The sequence below is a fragment of the Symphodus melops genome (genome assembly GCF_947650265.1).
Source record: "Symphodus melops genome assembly, chromosome: 3".
In the NCBI taxonomy this organism is placed as follows: Eukaryota; Metazoa; Chordata; class Actinopteri; order Labriformes; family Labridae; genus Symphodus; species Symphodus melops.
Genome location: NC_136693.1, coordinates 29,945,706 through 29,966,422, shown reverse-complemented (window position 1 = coordinate 29,966,422; position 20,717 = coordinate 29,945,706). Strand labels below are relative to the sequence as shown.

Here is a 20,717-nt window from a genome sequence, read left to right as displayed (position 1 = left end):
GGATCACCACATGGGGATTTTGCGGCCTCGTCTCCTCCTCAAAGATTTCCTGGATGGAGGATGGGGGTGGCCTTATATCCAATCAGATTCTGTATTTTTTTTGTTTTTCAGGCAGGTTGTTGTGATTCAATCGATGTCCTACAGAACATCATTTCTTCATTAACACCGTGTAGTCTGAGTCCACCTAAGAAGTGCAGACGCTGCTCTGCCTGATGCGTCTGAGCTGAGAATCAAAGTCCAGTCCGAAGTGTTTGAATGTGCACACTTGATCAGTTCCCTCCTGGTTCATCGACACACCTCGTGATCTTGGATCCAAGATGGTTCCTCTTGGTTGTGGCCTAACTCTGAGGACTCGGGTACGGCTGGACTCCTCTCGCCTCCTGCCATCTTCAGGGAGGTTTCCGTCTGTCGTTCTTTAATTTGCACATTTTGAGCAGCTGCTGTGTTTTCAAAGTGTTTCAGCCCTCGGGGCCTCCCACTCACCTGGAGGGGCCCGATTAGTGACTTGCCTTTGGTCCTGTTGACAAACTTTCACAGAAACCGCTGACGAGCTTTAATTAGTGTGAGTGGCTTCATGAGACGGCGATGTCGCTGTAAGCTAAGACTGCAGATAGGAGGCTTTAAAGTGAAATAAGTGACAGCTCTGAAACAAAGCGTGTGACTTCACATCATCACCAGAAGAACAAAGCGTTTAAAGTCCTGCTGAATAGGTAAAGCACAGCCTGCGCTCATGAAGAGATGTGCAGGCTCTACTCCAACGGCTCCACAGAACAACGCCATTGTTTATGATTAAAGGTTAACGCCTGAGCGCCTCCTGCTGTGACCAGCCACCATGTCTGCTGTGTAAAAGGCCTCATATTTACAACTTGATTGCAGTGATTCATTTCCATATTTACTATCACTGAAATGATCGCTATAAGAGAACAGAGCTGTGCACGTCACATGACACGGTGTGGCTGGAATGATCTGATGACTTACTGACTCCATTGTTTAGATGGTTTTAAAGCCTGAAATCATCAGTATTTATAGTTCACCACAGGGAGGGACATCGTAGTGTTGTTGTGCACGGTGGCAACTTGTTGGTGCCTCAGTGTTGTATTTGATCATGTCTATAAACCCCTCTATTTCAGCCCTGCTCAGAACAGGCCGTTTCTGTGTCTGTAGCTTTAAATATGTAAATGAGCTGTGTCTGGCCACGCCCCCTCTCTGGAAGGGCTCGGGTGTACTCGCTGCTTTCTGGCTCCATGTCCTATTGTTTACGGTGAGAAGGCAGACTCAGAGGGCAGAACAAACACCTAGCTGTGGGAGTGTCACCCACCTGGGGGAGGGGCTACTGCCCTTTGTGATGTCATGAAGGGAACATCTCCAAACGGCCTGTTTGAGCAGGCAGAAGACAGAGAGGATGGACTTTTCTCATAATTGGGGGGTTTGGAGACGGACTAGAGACACATATTAGAGTTAGAGGACCTTCAGAGAGATTCAGATTCTGTCACTCTTCTTCTCTGGTCTTTAAGCTGTTCACGTTCACTTCCTGTCGTCTCCTTCCTCTCTGATGTTCTTCGTTCAGGAGAGAAGAGTCTGATAAGTGAGTTGTAGAAATATGTGGACAACCTTACAGTTAGTGTTTGAATGTGAAAGCACACACTCAGCTGAAGTGTACCAACATGTTTCTCAATAATCACGACACACATTCTGCACTTCACACAAACTCTTGTCCAAAATCTTTTTTATTTGTTTTTTAACTTGCATGTAAAAAAGGGCTCTCACTGTCGTCTTAGCACCAGACTGCCTGAAGAGTCAGGCTGACTTCATTTACAGCTTTACCTTCTTCTAAAGTATTTCATCGTTACAGACGGCGTTCTGCCCTCGTGTCAGGGACCGAGTCAACAACAAAAAAACAAGTTTACAAAGAAAATCAAAATACGTGACACACATCACTACCGCCCTGAAACAAAAACCCTGAAATGATTTCACCTCGTGTACGCAGGATAAAGACTTTTCTCTTTATTTTTCCTGACAGTGAAGAAGAAATGTAACGCTCGTTCTAAGACAGCCAATGAGAAGAGGCTGCATGTCGTAGACTTCCTGATTCTGAAAGATTTCATTCATCTCAAATGTCAGACTCTGTAGAAGCAGCGACACCTGAAACCTAAACGCTGGTCCAGCTGTGCACGCCTGGATCTCAGCAGCTGCAACAACTCAAGAGATCAAGAAAAGACGACTTTCATTTTTGGGGGTTTCTCTGATTGAAGAGCTTTTTTATAACTGTAACTTTTAGAGCGACAATAAGTTGAACCTAAATCCCCTCCCCATCGAACGTGAGGGAAGGTTCTGTTTGAAAACATGTTCCCGATTGTCTCAGAGAAATACATCAATGCTGAATGAAATCATTTGAGCGTGCTCCCTGAGAAACCTCCGATCTGTCCCGCTGGCTTCCACACTCACAAATAGTTTGATCTTCCTAAAAGTGTCAGCTCACAAAAATAAAGACTTCTCTTCTTTGTTCTTTTTGTAAAGAAAAAAGAAAAAAAAACGAGAGGTAACGAGAGGTCGCAACGCCGACCAAAACAGAGAGACAGTCGCTTCACGGGATTTAACCGGCTGACGAGTCAAAAATGGAAAAAAAGGTTTAATCATTAAGTTTCTCAACACGTCGCTGACTTTAATCTGCAGAGATTAACCTGGTCCAAGATGTTCTCGGCCTCTGGAATGTGCGTTTGAAATTCCGGTCAAATGCGCGAGACTTACAGAAACATTAATCCTCCAGGGACTCTGCTACCTCGGCTTTTCATTTTCAGCGTCAGCGGTTATAAACTCAACGGAGCCAACGGTGCAGAAAGAGCAGGTTTTTTTAACTTCTTCTCTTTCATACATTATTCCTGAGATAGAATCCAAAAATAAATAGGAATATAAAGGAGACCTGTAGTTTAACATGCTACAACGATGGCTGGAGGAGGAAGTGTAAAAAAAGGTTGAAATGGCGAGACAAAGCGAGCTGCAGAGGTCGTAAGGTCACGATGGGACCCTGCATGCTATCTGAAGGAGGAAACAGGAAGTTAGTCTCTGCCTGCTCATTGGTCAGAGGGCAGAGATAGACTCACAGTGGTCAGCATTTTGTAAACATATTCACCTCGTTGCACAGAGCCCTTATCAAAACACGCCAAAGAACAGGAAGCCTTTCCCTCTCAAAAACAAGACGCGTCGCACGCAACCAGAGGACCAGTGGACACGAGGAAGAGCGTCCACGGCGTGCTGTCAGACGTGTCCTTTCAGTAACAGGTATCAGCTGTCCTTCCTCTCGCTCCCTCATCACGCTGAATGCAGCGGGATGACAAACTTACAACCAAAAGGTGAGTAGTAGCTGATTCCCACTTCCTGAAAAACCCTCTTCGGGATGCCAACGTCACAGAGGTAGACTCTGCTCTCCGTGTCGGCCAGAGGAAGAGGAAGGCCCAAACACAGAGTCCACTTGGCCTCGATGCTGTGACGCTGCTCCTCCACTGCCGGGTCGATACTCAGGACCGGAGCCCGGTTACTGTTGGCCCAGTCTGCAGCCGACTGGTACCAGGACTGCTCCCTCAGAAGCCGGTTCTCGTGGCAGTCCAAGCAGTTGATGACCAGGTCCACGGGGCTTGCAGGCAGGTCTGGGACAGTTTAAGAGGGGGGGGGGGGGGGGGGGGGGGGGGGGGGGGAACAGGTGGTGGTTAAGCTGTTTGTGAGGGGCTTTAAAAAAAACATGCAAGACTACAGGTTTGAAAAAAGAAGGACGTGGTCCACACGTCTCCTTCTGCTTCTCCACCAGAGGGCAGCATTTCTCTCCTAACACCACGTCACTGTTCTCAAAACACTCAGATCTTCAGCCTGCAACCGGACTGGAAGGTCGCCAGGCGTGCAGCGTGCGCGTGCACGAGTGTTTAACATGACATGAAAAAAAACAAAACAGCAATGGGACACACTGTCATGACATCACAAGTTGCCAGGAAACAGGAAGCACCATTAATTATATTTAGATAAACAACCCGTGGTAGGTTTTTATAGGAGCCGGTAAAAGTTAATATATGAAGACATTTATAGCTGCACATTGTTACTTTTTCATTTATTCATTTATAAACTTTATTGACTACTGCTTCAACACACATTTGTTTACATGTAGTAGTTTGGGATGAACTCCAGGTGAGCCGGTGAGAATGTGCACGATGTTCACTCTGATGTATATTTAAGAGTTAAAAAAGCATTATTTGTTTTTCTCTGAAATCATTTTAAACATTTCAAATCTTCCCACCCCCATCTTCTGAGAGAAAATATTCTCTCAAAAAAATGTTTCGCCTCAAATTTTTTCCCAAAATAAAGACACAAATCTAACTCCATACACTTACACTGTGTGTGTGTGTGTGTGTGTGTGTGTGTGTGTGTGTGTGTGTGTGTGTGTGTGTGTGTGTGTGTCACCTTTGACGCTGGCCACCTGCTGCCCGCTGGTCCGGCTGTACAGGTTCAGCTCACTGCTGACGGACTCCTGCATCTTCAGGAAGTTGGGCAGGAACAGGATGACCTCGACCTCGTGGTTGGCCAAGTGGCGCCCGCAGCTGACGCCCTGCGCTCCCTGGACGTGCGGCCCACACAGGACCACCACCGTGGGTCTCTGGTGCGTGTTCTTCGGGGTGAGTCTGGAGACAACAAAGTTAGCTGAATCATCTCTCAGCTTCATCAAACACAAAAACACGGTTTTCTTATTTTGTACCAGACTCTGAGAACTGGACACGACGTCTCTGTAACGACCTTTGACCTTTTGGATGTTTTTATATATATATATTTAGTATTCGATAGGCTGAGCTGGTTCAGTTACTTCAGGACATTTGAGGCTTCTCCTTGGTCTCTTCTGATGGTTCCATTTTCCAGTGCTTTCAATTCGGGAAGTTTTTAATGTTGTAACGACAACAAACAACACAGAAGAAGACGTGTCGTCAAATCTCACCGTTTACACAGTTTGAACTCAGACGTTGTTGAGAGTAAAAACTTTTCTAACCACGACATAACATCTTGTATGACAGTCAGTCTTTCCCAAGTTTCTGTTGTGTTATCGAGGAGTTTCGTTTTCCCGATGTGGGCGCAGCGTTGCCCTCCATGACCTCACAGCATATTAATGAAGGCAATGTGAGGCCGCCCTCTCCATCCTGACAGAGAGGTGAAGACGGAGCACTGAGGGAACGCAGCTTCCTATATCCTCCTGACCGAAGGGGGGGGAAATCGCTCGCTACGTTCCTCATGTGTGGGCGAGTTAAGGAGGTGGTGAGTTAGTTAATTAGCCTCTGTATAGTTTATGTTTGGACACTGATTCACCCTCATCCTTAGTTATTGATATTATCACCATCATTCATTATTAATTCATCCAAATAAAGATTCTTTGAACGGTTCTTCATGAATACTCGGGGATGTGACAGATTTGGTTTTTTGTTCGTGTTGCGTCTCGGCTTTCAGAAGTGACTGACTGACTGGCCGGGAATCGAACCGACTCCACCCACTGAGCCACAGTGCGTCTTGGTTTTCTCTACACGGAGCACAACAGGCTGGGGGGAATCAGACGTTCCAAACAGCCGAGGAGGACGTGATTTATTTTAAAACCGACCGTAAGGCCCAAAGGCAGCGAGAGTCAAATAACACGTCAGAACCTCAAGGTCCACACAAACCAAGAGACGCTTGGCGAGTGCTGAAACTGGGCATGAGCAGAGCGGTCAGAAAGACGGCAGCTGATCACTGCTTTAACCCGAGACGTGTAAGTAAACTGTTAACGCCTGCGTGTGTCAGCTGAGCCGCGGCGCTCCCGTTCTTTCATCTCACACGAGTCTCCGCCGCTCGTAACCACACCGAGCGCCCAGGTTCTCCACCTGCAGCGTGACCCCCGTCAATGTTCTCCTGAGAGGAGGTCAAGGTCAACGCCTGCTCACCCGTGTAGAAACCAAGGTAGTAAAAAAAAAAAAAAAAAAGATCGCCATGGAAACCAGAAAACACGACACGCAAACAGACGGAGCAGCTCTAATGGTTGTGTAACTTCCCAGGCAGCGATGTTTGGCACCTCGCTGCACATTCTTCTTATAATTAAACAGATGACATTGGCTGCGTCTGCGCTGCGCTGTAAATCAGAACAGCTGACATGTTGGCCAGGAAGCCGTTCACTGCACTGTTTACTTCCAGGCAGCATGCTGAGCCTCCTCTGAGGAGCGTTCTGTGTCTCGATGACGCTCGACCCTGGCACACACGTGGAGCGGAGCGGTCTCTGGCTCGCTCAGATTATTTAGACTTGAGGATTGTTTTTTGGATTCCAAGAAGCATCTCTGGAGAAGTCCCCTCCTCTCCGAATCAAACGGACCAGAAGTCTCATTTTTAAGACAGAGCGTAGAATCCACACTGCGCCCAAAACCCGGAGAATGGCGCCCGCCCAACATCATTCAGATTTGACAAAACCCTTCACACGCACACCCTGCACGCTATGTTCCCTTTATAAATCAGGATCCAGCCCCGCGTACCGCCCTCTACACGCCCACATCAGTCAGCGCAAAGCGTGAATGAATGAGCGTGCACGCAGACGAGCGGGCAGCGGTCCCACGCTGGATCCCGACAACGGCCCCAAAGAAGAAAATAAACTTTGTGGCCCAGAAGTGGAGGAGATGCTGAACGATTACCGTCAGCTCATCATGACGCACGATCTGAAATATGTTTACAGTTAAAAAGGTCGTTGAAGTTCAAATCGCCGTCTGATTTTGGCGCCGTGTGTCAGCCAGCTGGAGACATTTCCCTTACCTGTTCGGTCCGCCCAGCAGAGTGAGCGCCATCTGACAGGAGCAGACGCCGATGGTCTCCAGGCGGCGCTCCACAGAAAGGCCCCAGCGCTCTGCGGCGGCCAGTAAGCGTTTGTGAAGCTCGTAGGGGATGCTGGGAACCACCAAGCCGGAATCTGCCGAGAGAAAAACATCGAAAGCTGCGTCAGTCTGAAACCTCCCGCAAAGCGACGACCCCTCGCCGTCACCGCACTGCTCAGGGTCGCTGCAGTGTCTCTGTGGTCATTTTGTGGAGGAGACGGTCGCTGGTCCGAGGGGCCAAAGGCCACAACAGTTCACGCTGCCTCTGAATCGACCCTAACGACCACATGGCGTTCCAGCAAACATCTTCCTGGATGAAGTCACCTCCTCCTCATGACCCGACGTTGTTCCCATCACGGGAGACTCTCCCCTTCCTCCGCCGTTTGTCGCTGCTGTCTGCAGCAACAAAGGGAAGATTGGCAGCCTTTACAAAACACGACAGACGCGACGGCAGCCGGAGTGAGACGACGTTTCCCTGCGGGTCGTCACCCCCCCCCCCCCCCCCCCCCGAGTTCACACGCACCCTCACACGCTCTGTAAACCAATCCCCAACCACTGCAGGGCGAGGGGCGGGGCTGCGCTGAGCCGGACCCCCCACATCGGCTGCTGTCTCAGTCAAAACATACAGCGGGTTGGCGTGACAAAAAAAGGGGGACAAACATGGTATACATATGAACACCTGACACCTGTATCCTAACGGCTCATGGTGACAGATCAGGGAGAGCAAAACATGAGGGAAGCATGCTGGTGACTGAGAAACAATTCAGCTCCTTCAAACGACTGAGTGAAAAAACAGAAACATGGATTTTATGTTCACAATACTTCATACTAAATATAGACGCTTCAAAAAGTTCTATATAACCCGGTCTGAAGGTTCTTGGTGTCAGTTTTTAAGGAGGAATTAGTCACTCTGCCCCCTAGTGTTTAAAATGAGTACAGCAGTCTAAACTCTAATCATCACAGAGAGCTGTCTGGCTCCTCTAACACAGGTCAGTGGTGGACACTGTAGCTTCAGTGTTTAGCCAGCTCTGCATGTGGTGGACACTGTAGCTTCAGTGTTTAGCCAGCTCTGCATGTGGTGGACACTGTAGCTTCAGTGTTTAGCCAGCTCTGCATGTGGTGGACACTGTAGCTTCAGTGTTTAGCCAGCTCTGCATGGGTCTGTAAAGCTTTCTGCGTTCTAACCTCTCTCCATGTTTCATCTCCAACATTGATCCTAGTTTGAGCAGCTTTCTGCTGCTGGAGCTTATTAGAAACATGCAGAGGCTTTTTAGCTCGGGTACAATCACTTCTATCTGAAGCAGTTCCACTGCCCGCTTCCATCGCTGCAACACCTGTTCACCTGATAACTGCTCTCATATCTGGCAAACCCAGGGGCGTCCAAAACGGCCTTCAAAGCCCCGCCTACCTTCTCTGGTCCAAACAAATCCAGAGCATTCAGGAGCAGAATCTAAAGTTAGAAGGAGGACATACTGGCTGCTGCACGTTTCCTTCATGATCACAGAGGAAGAGAGCAGCTCTCTGATTGGTCCTTGAAGGAGGCCTTGCATGCAGCAGATTTAGCTCTTTGTATGTTAAAGTTGTGTTCATGTCTGATATCTGGTGACATCATGTTGTAGGGCATCTTTGATATCTTCACTCACCACCATCATGGTTTTTAGATAATAAATGCTTCAGTGCGTGACTCTCTGTGGGGCTCGTCGTGTCGCGGCCCCTGGCCTTGTCACAACGGCTCTCCTCTGTGTACTTTTTGAATTACAGGACTACAATTCGACCTTTTATCACTGCACACACTGAAGTGTGTGGAAACGTGTAAAGAGGCCGTGCTAATCCCTGGCTGTCTATTGCCTGTGGCACAGTAGAAGGGTAATGAAAGTCAAGCTGGGGGAGCTGGCCGGCTCAGGATCCCTTTGATAAATAAAGCCGCTGGGAGGCAGTTAAGTCTTTAATGGCCTCTTACAGATCTCCGGACTGGTAGCTGAGAACTTGGTGGGCCTCAGTGGCGTTCACACGCACACACTCACACTTGCTCGCACACACACACCTTCATCCTGCAGTGAACTCTCAGCGGGCTTAATTTTACGCCCTTTGCATGCAACGCGGACAGTGACACACACCCTAATATACGAGATAATTACAAACACACTCATGCTGCGTGTGTGTGTGTGTGTGTGTGCATGAATTAAAAAAAAAAAAAATCCGATATCTTTGGGTTTGTCCGACTCTCCTCCCACTATTCTTGTCTTGATGCTGCACAAAGAGGGCTAATATGTTTCAGTAGGGAGCAGAAATCTGGAACATACCAGTCCTCACGTGAGCAATAAGCACAGTGAAGTCAACTGCCTCTTGTCATGCAAACGGCTGCCTTGAGTGCCAAGCTCAGGGGAAGTGGGAGTTGCACTAGTATGCACTAATTGCTTTTCAACTACCCCACCAGGTGCACTGCTTAATAACTCTGTGTGCTGAAGTGCACACACACACGTTCATTGATAGATGCACACACACACGTACACACGCACACCCACTTTCGATGTGCTGCGAAAAACAATGTCAGCAGGCAACCAGCAAAACCAGGTAGCCGTGAGTGCGCAGCAGCAGCAGCAGCAGCAGCGCTAAAATAAACTGAGCTGGAAGCAATCCTTCAAGCATGACAAGGGAACTGACGGGACTGAAAGCAATACACGCCGGCTGGACGGGTGCCATGTATGACTAAGACTTGAGCTGGGACGGGGAGGGTGAGACGAGGCTGCTGCTCCTCTCTGCAGCGCTGCAGCACATGAACTATATTGACCCGAGACACGAGGACGCAGCGATACAGGAGCTCCGAATAAAAAAAAAAAGTGAGGTGGTGACCTGTGGCTTCAATTCTTCATTTGTAGGCGATATTAAAAAAAAGCTGCTTTATGAACATATATGATTTATAAATAACGCAACAAACTTCATTTCCTTCGATTTTCTCTCGGTTGAATTCACCTTCTTCAAGTTGGGATCAAAAGACTTGGTTGCTGTTGCCAAAAAAAGTTGTCGACCACGAGGTTTGAGACGCCCGCCCGACTCTAAAGAACAAAGAAAAGAAAGCATCGTGCACACGTGTGTCGTTTGCAGCATGCGTGTCCCGCCGTCTCCTCTGTCATGTGATTTAAAATGTCTCTATGTCCGCTCCGCTCCCCCCCCCCCGACGGCCTTCCTAACGAAACGCCGTCAAATTGTGTAGAATGGTTAAATGTGGCGTGATGACAAACGCATTCCGAGCGTGCCGCCTTCTCCAAGGCGACACACAATAAATACATAAATAAATAAGTAAACAAAGAAAAGAAAACCAGTCGGCTCAGTTTGTGCTGCAGTCCGTCATGTTGGCGCTGAGGTTTCGCTGCACAGCTGGCGTCCATCACAGCGCAGGAACAGCAGAACTAAATGTACACAGACGGCGACCACGACAGTAAACAGCAGTGTATAGAACCCGACACACAGCTGTGTGTTTTCTCCTCCTATTGTTTATTTATCTGTTTACTGCGAAAGTTTCCAGGTCAACAGCAGCGGGTTTTGTTCCTGCTCCAGAGGTGCTGTTTATGTAAGGCTGCACGGCGGCGTGCTAATTACAGAGTGCAGAGGACGGGGATTATGATGACAGCCCTGGGAAGCAGATCTGCCGTGTTTGGCAGCGGTCTGCAGGACGGCATCGCCGGCTCCTCCCGCTGAGCCGCTCCGTGTTCTGAAATTCGATACGGACTGGGATAAAAATCAAGAACTACAGCTGACCTGTGACAGAGAAAAATATCTTCCACTTTATATTCTGCAGTCGGCTTATACTGCAGGACAAAAACAACACAATCGGGATTATTTTAATGATTATTAGTATTAAAAAGCACAATCCAATCATCCATTAACTTCGGCTTATCCAAGGTCGGACTGCGAGTGGCAGCAAGCTCAGTCAGCCAACCCCGTAGTCCCTGCAGATTATGAGCTCGAGGTCTCGGGGTTCGATGCCAAAGAGTAGCAGCTCTACTCCGAGCTAAACGCCGCTCTCCAAGCGGGGAGCTCAGACCGCTCACTTCAGCTGCTCGGGTCGGTTCAGGTCACGACGACAGGTGAGGGGATAGAACGAAGACAGAGCGGTAAATCGAGAGCTCGGACTTCACCGCCACAAAGCCCAAATGCACGCTGAGCCAACATGTCCGTCAATCTGAGTGTAAAACAAGACATTTCCAAATATCATGTCAGCAACTTCATAACGTGACCACGAGACGGCGAGGCGAAGGCGCTCCCTCTCCACCTCCACACACCTTGCACTCCACGGGGCCGGCGTTATCGCGTGTCTGTGTGCAGCAGTTATGCAACACGGGGGTTTCTGGAGTGGAATTAACTGTGCAAAAGGATGAGTTTATCATCGCAGTGAGGGGGCGGGGTCAAAAGTCCCCTTCGTGATAAACAGTAACCAGAAGTCTGACCCCAGATGACCTCTCTGTGACCAGCGGGACACAACGGCGTCACACCCACTGCACCCTTTCATAGTGTTTGTTTCTCCCCGTTGAGCTCCATCTCAAAGTTCTCGATGTGTTTTAAAAAAACAGCGTTATGAGAGAAACGCCTGGTGGCGCCGGTCAAAGTTTAAAGCCGGCGAAACACGCCGCTGGTCCAAAACAAACACGCCCAGCTCACAATGCTGACATGTTCAGTGATAATAAAAAAAAAAAGTTCATGTTATCTACACGCGACACTGTACACAGTGTACACACATGTGGACGGAGATCAGGGCGCGTGTGACCGAACAGCGCAGGAGGTCGGCGGCGTGCTGCCTTGTACGTGTGGTGTGTGTGTGTGTGTGTGTGTGTGTGTGTGTGTGTGCGTTTGCTCTCACCTGTGCAGTACTCTCTGCCGCCGCGCTGGGCTCCCGTGATCTGTCGGTACGTGACGGGCTTCACCTGCAGAATGTTCTCATCGTGGCGGTAGGTCTTGTGCTGCGTGCTGTGCTGCGGCGCCGGCGGCGGGCGGTTCGTGTGGCTGTTGGTCCCTTCAATCTGCGAGAAGACGGCGGCTTTGTCAAACAGAGCCAGGTTGCCCTCGAAGTCGAAGTCCGTGTCCAGGTCCTCGTCGGTCCCGTCTCCGAAGCACTCGTCGTCTTTGGGTCTCATGGGCCAACCAGCCGCTCCGTTTTTCACGCTGCTTTTCTTTTGCGTGGTCGCTCTGCTGCTGGACGAGCCGGCAGGTCCTGGACAGCACACACACATTTAGACGCTGTGTTTCAGATTAGCTGTGTCAGGTTTGGAATTCAAATTAATTCTATTTGTAACGAGTGAAGAAAGACGGGATGTTAATGACAAAGATTGCGTTTCACTTTAAAGGACGACTGGGCGACGTCGCCCCTGAGCCTCACGAGAAACCAAAACAAACTGCTGTTAGGCCACGCCTCCTCCGTACCGAAGCCTCCCTGCGACACACCTCCAACCCCGCTGCACTCGAGTTCACATGAAGGAGTCAAGAGCAATCAATCAATCAATATTTATATAGTGTCAATTCATAACAGGTGTTATCTCGAGACACTTTACAAAAGCAGGTAAAGGTCGCAGCTCGAGCTGCGATCAGCAGTGACATCACGGTGACATCACAGCGTCTCATCGCTGTGGTTTTGATCAAATCGGAGACGGAGATCTTTTTTTTATTTTTGACGAAACAGATGGATCTAATCTGCAGTTACGTCGTGCTGATATTCTCAGCATATCGCAAAATGTTTAAAATCGTGACTCGAGCATCGTGGTAATATCGCATCACGGCGCCGCCGGTGAATCAAATGTTCTTTAAATGATGAGAAAATCAGGGGGGGGGGGGGGGGGGGGTTTACCCAGAGACCCTCTCTCTCTCTGCGTGCTGGATGAGCAACAAGGCGCTCCTAAACTCTCACGCCGTCTCACGTTGTGACTGGACTTTTTTTTTTTTTTTTTTAATCTGGGGTAAACTCAGACGGGCTCCTCTCACGGTGAGTTCCTATAACTCGCCGAGAACAAAACACCGCTGACACACTTAAACATACAATGACCGACCGGGCGCCTCTCAATAAAGTTTACATACATGTTAGCACAAACAAGAAAAAAAAAAAAAAAAAAAAAACTAAATGAAGAGAGAACAAAAAAAAAAAAAAAAAAGAAAAACTGGAAAAACCTGGCCTTCAACCCCAACCATGCCGAGCTCTCACGCTAACCAGGAGACAGAGAGGCACAGTCGCACGCTACTGTCACTGTGACAGCTAAGGTACTTTGGACTCTCTCACGCAAGACACTGGGAGGCTCAGTCATAGTACACTGGCACTGAAACAAAGACTCAGACTAAGTCGGAGCTCATTTCAGACCTGACTCAATATCACAATGCAGCCTTCACACGGCCTGGACGCTCTGCGTGAGCTGCTGCATGTTTACAAAGCTGCTCCAAAACATCGAATGTGCGTCCCTCTGAGCGCTTACAAACACACTCCTGATTATTAGACAGAGAGAGACGCTGGTGTGAACAGCTGTGCGAGCTAATTAACCAGGAGTGAACGCTTGTCTTTGTTTACAGGGAAGTGTTTTGTCATGCTAAGATTCAAAGCCATCTGAATTGAAGTGGGCACAGCTCCAAGCCAAACAGGTTAATGAATAACACGCAGCGAGACGCGAGTGTGAACTGCACTGATTTCAGCTGAGAGAGAAACGACTGATTACAGGAGAAGAACTCAAACTCAGAGTTTCCCCGACGTGCATCCAGCAGCGAAGCACTGAAACACACGATTCATCTGATTTGCTCAGATTCGGACTCCTCTCGTCTCGTCTCCTACCCGGGAGGCAGGTTATGATAACAGGTTGATTTTTGTCGGTTGATTATTTTGTCCGATAAATGTTAATAAATGACTTTAATGACAAAATAAAGGACTTCTTGAACACAGGAGCTGGAGATCGACCTTTGACCCTCCTGAAAGCTTTGGTACTTTTTGATGCCATCCCTCATTAAAACAATGATATCAACGTATCAAAAGACAACCTGAGTCGATGTTATCGTAGGAGAAGAAATAAAAAGGCTGGAAGAGAAGCTACGACAGCTGACAAGATCGAGCGGACAGCTTTTAGCCCGTTTGACCTTCTCGGGAAAGTAGACGCATGATTTATCTGTAACGCTCTGAAACGTACAAGTTACCCTTTACAAACTCAAATCTTGCCAAGTGTGCATTTCTCTTATTTCAAGTAAAAAAAATAATCTCCTTCACCTTCCAAGTCCACAAGAGCTTCAAGACATTACAAGAACAAGGCCCGCATTGCATCGGGTTTCAAGCTATTTTGTGCGGCCGCTCCGACATGTTGACACGGCGCTCTTTTCTCAGGATGAAATATTAACTGTGTTTTTGTGCACTCACATCCTCGCTCTCTAATCGGGAAATAAAAGGATCTGGAACACGGTAAACACGAGGGATAAAGTTACAGAGAGGCGTCGGTCGTACAGACTGTCGTCATGGTGACGGGACAGACGTGCAGCGCTACATGCACAGCCAGAAAAGGCCGACACACTTTAAGTAGCAAAGAGCGAAACATGGATGCACATCTCCACCAATAAGACCTGTAAGACGTTTTCTTTCCCCCCCTCGGCGTCACAGCGAGTTTCTCTCCACAGAAGAGTTTCATACGGACTCTTCATGGAGGTCTGTTTGGGTCGAATGCAGCTCCACTTTTAGAGGCATTCCCATCCTACTCTCCCAGAAAGATCAATTGCAGATATTCAGAAACCATTTGTGGAATCCGTGGTGTTGTATAAGCAGCGGCCCACCCTGCTTTCTTTTCTCTGTGGCCGGGGGCTTCTTGGGAGCATGGCGTTGCGTGTGAAAGCAGCAGCCCTGCCCAGGCCACTCAGCACGTTGGCCCTGTGACACTTGGGCATTCGCTCCCTGGCCACCAGCCTGAGAGCTGCAGATTAAAATAAAACCTCCAAAAGTAAACACTGCATCCACAATTGATATCGCTTTGGCCTTTCCGAGCACACTGGGATAACATGGCTTCCTGTTGGCGAGGAGGGGGGGGTGGTTTCCTGTGCTGAGCAGGAGCGAGGGAGGGAGAGGAGAAGGGGAGATAGAGGGGACAGGAGGGCACAGAGGCACGAACGCCGGGCTTCTCTTTAGGAGCAGACACGGCGAGGGAGGGGGAATGTTTATTGATCTTAGTCACACACATATTGTAAAGAGGAACTTTGGTACGAGGCTTTAGCACGCTATGGGAATCTCAGGGGGGGACGGGGAGGGGGAGGGAGTCATAGAAAGACGCCGTTTGGTCCCATGCTCCAGCTTCTTAACAGAAACACACACAGGGAGAAAGTCGCTGCTCACACACAACACACACAGAGGAATGTAAAGGTCGATGTGACACGCCGTCTGAGTTTCACAAACACACTGAATAGATGCCTGACGACCTGCCGCCTCCTTTAAATTCAACTTTAGTGTGGAGCGGCTCTCTCTCCTTTTCTTGAGTCAGGTTTGGTTTAAAAATGTTAAAGGTTAAAAAATTCGTGCACTTTGCAGGACCCATGAACGCAACTTCAGGAAACGCCAAAAAGGACGCGAGAAACGTCCGTGAGCTGCTCTCGCTCCGTCATTCCTTCGGACTGACTGAAGATCTGTTGGGTTTTTTTAGTTTTTTTTTTAAACGCTTTAATTTTTCCAAACGACGGGTCATTGAAATTAAAAAAAGGCTGTATGACTTTAAACCGCGTGGCGTGCAAAGCGACTTCACACTGCTGTATGGACACATCTGTCTTCATTACAGATTTCTTCTCTTCACAGAAGAAACAAAACAAGAGAAACGCCAGGCTTCCTTTTATTTTGCAAGCTTGAGTAAAAACACAGAGTCAGAGGTGACTTTTACAACCAGGCTAACGACCATTCGCCGGCGACCATTCGCCGGCGTCCATTCGCCGACTCCACTGACCTCTGGCTCCTCCATTGTTTGGGGATCCTGAGTGTGAAAGTGAACGACATTCACTGATTCCTGCCGAGGCCTCTGAGCCGTCCAGCCAGACTTCCTGCTGAGTGGATGTTGACAAGAGGAAATGCCATTTTTAACGTTTATCTAATCAGGAAGGTTGAGCAACACGCTCTTCGGTTTGTTTGGTTTTTTTTCTACAATCACAGACACAACTTGGGAACATGCAGATGTGCTCCTCCGTGTCAATGCGTGTCCCTTGCACAGCGAGACATGTGACTGCAGAGCTGCTAGCAAACTAGATTTACTTATTTAAAGGATCAGAAAAAGAGAAACTGGTCACAGGAGTCGGGCTTCAGGAGATCAAGTTTCTCCCGCTGTCAACATACGTGACCTTTGACCTCTAATAACCTAAACGTCTCTGGTAAATACACGGCCTCTTTTCCTTTCTTATTTCAGAACTGAAATGTTTCCGAATCAGAAGCTCGTCTGCGGCTTGATCAGTTGGCTTCACACTGTGCCAGTAACTTAAACTAAGCGTCCGATGCGTTCACAAACACGCCTGTGACGAAGCAGCTCGGGGTTAAAAGTCTTGAAGAAATCGGACGTGTTGCTGCAGGAGCTGCCACGCTGACCTTCCGACTGACTCTCCCGCTGAGCCACAGCCAAGCGTGACTGGGATGGTTGTTTCCCAGCGTGTATCATGTTGCACCGAGACATTTTCTGGGCCAAATTCCTGCTCACTCATCGTCCCTCTCAATCCTAAAATCACAACTCTGGAAGTTGCACAATTTGTTGTTTCAGAATATTTTCAACAGAATTGGCTGAGAGAGATTTTTTTACTTAGCAGCCCTGAAGGATCTTAAAAAACTCTAATGAGTCCATGATGTGTGTGTGTGTGTGTGTGTGTGTGTGTGTGTGTTAGTGTTTCAACAGATCACAGAATGTCACTTCGACCCAGGGATTCCCAACACGGGGTGCGGGACCTTCGGGGGGGGGGGGGGGCTATGGAGTAATGACAGGGTCAGGGGTCGGCGAGGACTTCCAGGTACCGTGAGGCTGAAACTGAATCGACACCAGACGTCACAAATCCTCGTAAAGAAGCCGATCGTTCTTTCAGTTTCATCGTCACGGTGACGGTGATGCCCGTCGTTTGAGCTAAACGTGTACAAATGTGTTCGTTAGGAGCGTTTGTTGATCGCGTTGGCCGTAGTCAAGGCGAGCGGAGGGAGAGAATACGAGACGATGCACACACAGCGACAGGACGGCGGCAGCTCGCGCCTTCTTATGCAGCGGGCTTGGACGTTACATCCTGTGTTTCCACGGCAACGATAAACATGTGGTGTCCGTCACGGCGGCTCCGTCAGTGAGGACATAAACTACCCATGATGCACTCTCAGCGGTCACACGTCTACCTGCTTCATCACGCTGCTCCCCACGGCGTCACAAATGACCACCGGGTCAGTCGAGCTCCGCCCACACGGGCAGACGCTTGAGATAAAAAAATAAATAAGCGCTGGACAAAGGCAGAATGTTTTGGCTGGGTCAGCCATGTTGGATAACATGACATTGTTCATCACCCTGTCACGTTGTCTCCACTTTGCAGCGGCATTAAAAAAAAAAAATCCCCATGACTGAAGAACACGCCACGAAACATGAATCAGTGTGATGCGAGCCGCGTGGCGTCGGCTGAATCGGAAAGTACGGAGCTGCTGGTTTCTGTCTCGTCACGACAAAGACTTGGGATTATATTCCGCCCTTAAAAACGCTGTCGCCCTTCGTGCCTGTGATTCAGGAAACATGCGACGTGAGAACCTGTCAAATCAAAGGCGTCAGATCTATTTTTAGCTCGAAAAAAAAAAAAACCCTGCATGAACTGTTCAATCAACAAACAGTGACTTTGCACTTTCAGTGAGCGGCATTAATTAAAGAGTGAGTCAGGGAAAAGGTGTCACATTTATGTTTTAACAGAGGAGCACTGTGCGGTCGGTTCCTGTGACTCGACCTCAGCGCAACAACGCTGGCGTGGTGCGAACCAGGAAGTGACGCCACACAATGACCAGGCAAAAGTTTTAAATAAACTTTCCAACCGCATGACAAAATGTCTACGGGTTGTGTGCGACTCACTCACACAAACACGCTCGTCTTGTTCAGTTTCCTGTTGTGACATCTTCATGAGGACGTGCAGTGTTGAGTGTCGAGGTCAGAGGATTCAGTGGAGCCGCCATATTTACGCCCCTGTGACTCCTCGCCTCCACCTGAACGTCACAGAGGCGTGATGAGGGGACGAAGCCGCCCCACCCCCACCCCCACCCACCCTCATGTTCCGATTCTCCCCGGGCCTCTCCGCTCGCTCCTGATAACCACGGTTTTTGATGGCGTCCGTGACTTCCGTGTGACCTGGACTAAAGACGAGTCATCTGTTAGACATCTGCTTACCTCCTCTGCGCAGGATGCTGATGGGAGCAGCGCTGGGCTGAGAGCTGCTGCTGCTCGTGTCTCCGGCTTTGGGGACTCTGTTGGTGTTGGCGGGGCGTCCTGAAGTCGTGACGCCGGCCTCTGTTGCAGCAGCTCCCTGGACTGAGCCCAGCTTGTTGGCCGACTGCTGGATGTCTAGGAACTTTAACTCCTTGATGTCCATAGCACTACGCAGAGGAGAGACGCACAATAGAGATACTCAGAGCTCTGTAATGTGAACATGCGCGACAGATCCTTGCGTGTGTGTGTGTGTGTGTGTGTGTGTGTGTGTGTGTGTGTGTGTGTTTTATTTGTATTGCGTACAATTAAAGTTTGGAATTGAATTGGTCACTTAGGTCTTGTGTCCATCTGGTGTTTGTTTGTTTTTTGAGGAGTAGGGGGGTTTGCAGCAGCGTCTGGCAGTGTTGTGCAGAAAGGCGCTGCTCCTATTTTTTGTAAATGTATAATATTCCCTGTATTTTCGCCTTTTTCCGGATCATGTCATGTACCCACATCCTCCTCTCCAGGACCAAGCAGTCCTTTCAGGCGTGTCTGCTCGTCAGCATAGAGAGAGAGAGCAACTGCTCACGTATGATCGTGTATAAACTCCAGTGAGCGTCGCACTGATTTCATGTGCCAGAATCCTTCGCTCTCACCTGAAGGTGACCTCAGGAACCGGACAGCGGACTCCATTGTGATACGGCTGTCTCAGCGAGATGGTCTGGCTTGCGTGATCGACTGATATCACCTCTCCCTGGTAGATTCCCAAAGTCAGCCCACAGTTTATAGACACAACACTCCCCAGCCAGTCTGCGGCCATTGTGTCCACGGCGAGCGTGTGCCTGAAAAACAAACACAGAAGAAGAAAACTGGAGTCTTCAAGGTTGACTTCTATAGTTTAAAAATCCTGAATATTATACCAGCTGGTGCAAGAAACACTCAAAACTATCAGGCCACATTTCAATCAACTGCTCTGTCATGATTAGAGAGTTACTCAAACTGACAAAATTAACCCTTTGGTCATGGTCGATAATAAATGTGTGGGGTGCAGGTGGCCTCGTTTCGCATGCATTTACAGAGAGGGATCACTTTTATTGGAGTCGTATTATAACACGAAGAATCTACACTTTGACTTAAGTCATGAGGTTGCGTTGATGTGAATGTTCAGTAACTTAGCTGAATGTTTGGCACAATAAGAAGTGTCAAATATTCTTTTTTTTTATTGGACCTTGATCAGAAATTAAGATTATTGACAAGCATCTGACTTTTTGAAATTTCACACAACAGCAGCTTAACTCAGCTGGTGTGTGAATAAATGTAAACAGTGTAATTCAAGTAGCTCTGAGCCTAGTTCAGTTATTTAAAGTAGCTCTCAGGTGAAGAAAGGTTGGAGACCCCTGTTTCAGCAGGTGTTACGGTTTAATGAGTGACCGTGTTAACTGGTGACTTTCAGCACATGCTGAAAACGTACCGCCCTCTTTGTTTACAATTTTTCTTTTTATTAAAGTAACTAATACGTTTAATTTGACATCATTCAAAAGTCCGCTATATGAGGTGTTCGTAATGAATCTCCGTCTTTAAAATCTGCTGTTACCACGACAACCAGAAAGCCATCAATAAACACGGTAACCGTTTCATCGATAACACCCACGAGCTTTAAACCTGATTTTCCATCTGTTGGATTTACCTGACGGAGGCAAAATTGGTTATAGACGTAGTCAACAATATAATATATCGATATTGTATTCATAAAAGGCGCTATGTTCAGATAAATAAACATATTAACAGCATTTCGTCTGATAACTTGTGAGGCTAAGATTAGCTTAGCTTCTGTTCGCTTCAATTGAAAAAACAGACGTGAATATATATATATTTTTTAAAGTATATACCACAACCTGAATGTTTGCAGTTGTGTCTGTATATATTTTTGATTTACCTGGTCAATAGTTTTGTGGCGAGATGTCAGGAAAAAAGTCAAAGCTCCGGTTGTTGTTATCCGTGCTGTTTTCCGTGTTAGCGTGTGACGTCACTTCCGCCACATCCCACGTGGCTTTGTTGTGGTTGTGACTTGTTCTTAAAGTTTAAATCTGCAGGTCTAAGAAGCCAATGAAGTCCCACAAAGTAAAACAAATGATCTTGTTCACACAGAATAATATTTTTTTTTTTACTTTCGGCTCCACAGAAAAGTATTTTCTCTTTGTTCATGTTTATGTGTTGGTCATCACTGTGTTGCTGTGTGAATTTGCAGATGTTAAAGTCCCACAAACTTTCTGAGACTTTGGTGAGGTTTCTACAAATGCAATTTTTCATTGCTCCTACTAGGGATGTAAAGATTGATCATAAAATGGTGATAAATCGATTTAAAGGTGCTGGGATTCACATCAGTACTCTGAAAAATGTATCGCAATAATGTGTTGAGCGTCAGCAGCTGTGGAGCAAGATGAGCACATGAGAAGCTCCAATCACCTCCCATCGT

At 48.0% G+C, this 20,717-nt stretch overlaps 1 protein-coding gene across 1 annotated transcript; it reads right to left on the bottom strand.

The window, feature by feature from the left end:
- Nucleotides 1-1,984: 1,984 nt before the first annotated feature.
- LOC306821381 (enhancer of mRNA-decapping protein 3-like) lies at nt 1,985-20,282 on the bottom strand. Its single transcript, XM_079339776.1, has 7 exons — nt 20,178-20,282; nt 18,898-19,083; nt 18,224-18,429; nt 11,713-12,063; nt 6,796-6,949; nt 4,447-4,664; nt 1,985-3,644 (listed from the first exon to the last, which is right to left on the bottom strand). The coding sequence occupies exons 2-7, from the start codon at nt 19,059-19,061 to the stop codon at nt 3,310-3,312; spliced, it is 1,428 nt and encodes a 475-aa protein (XP_079195902.1). The 5' UTR covers nt 19,062-19,083; nt 20,178-20,282; the 3' UTR covers nt 1,985-3,309.
- Nucleotides 20,283-20,717: the final 435 nt, after the last annotated feature.

Coding starts and splice junctions, on each gene's coding strand:
- LOC306821381 (XM_079339776.1), bottom strand. CDS start 19,061: ATGGCCGCAGACTGGCTGGGGAGTGTTGTGTCTATAAACTGTGGGCTG. Junction 6,950..11,712: donor CGGCAGAGAGTACTGCACAG/GTGAGAGCAAAC, acceptor TTCTCTCGGCAG/ATTCCGGCTTGGTGGTTCCC. Junction 3,645..4,446: donor GCAGGTGGCCAGCGTCAAAG/GTGACACACACA, acceptor AAACTGTCCCAG/ACCTGCCTGCAAGCCCCGTG.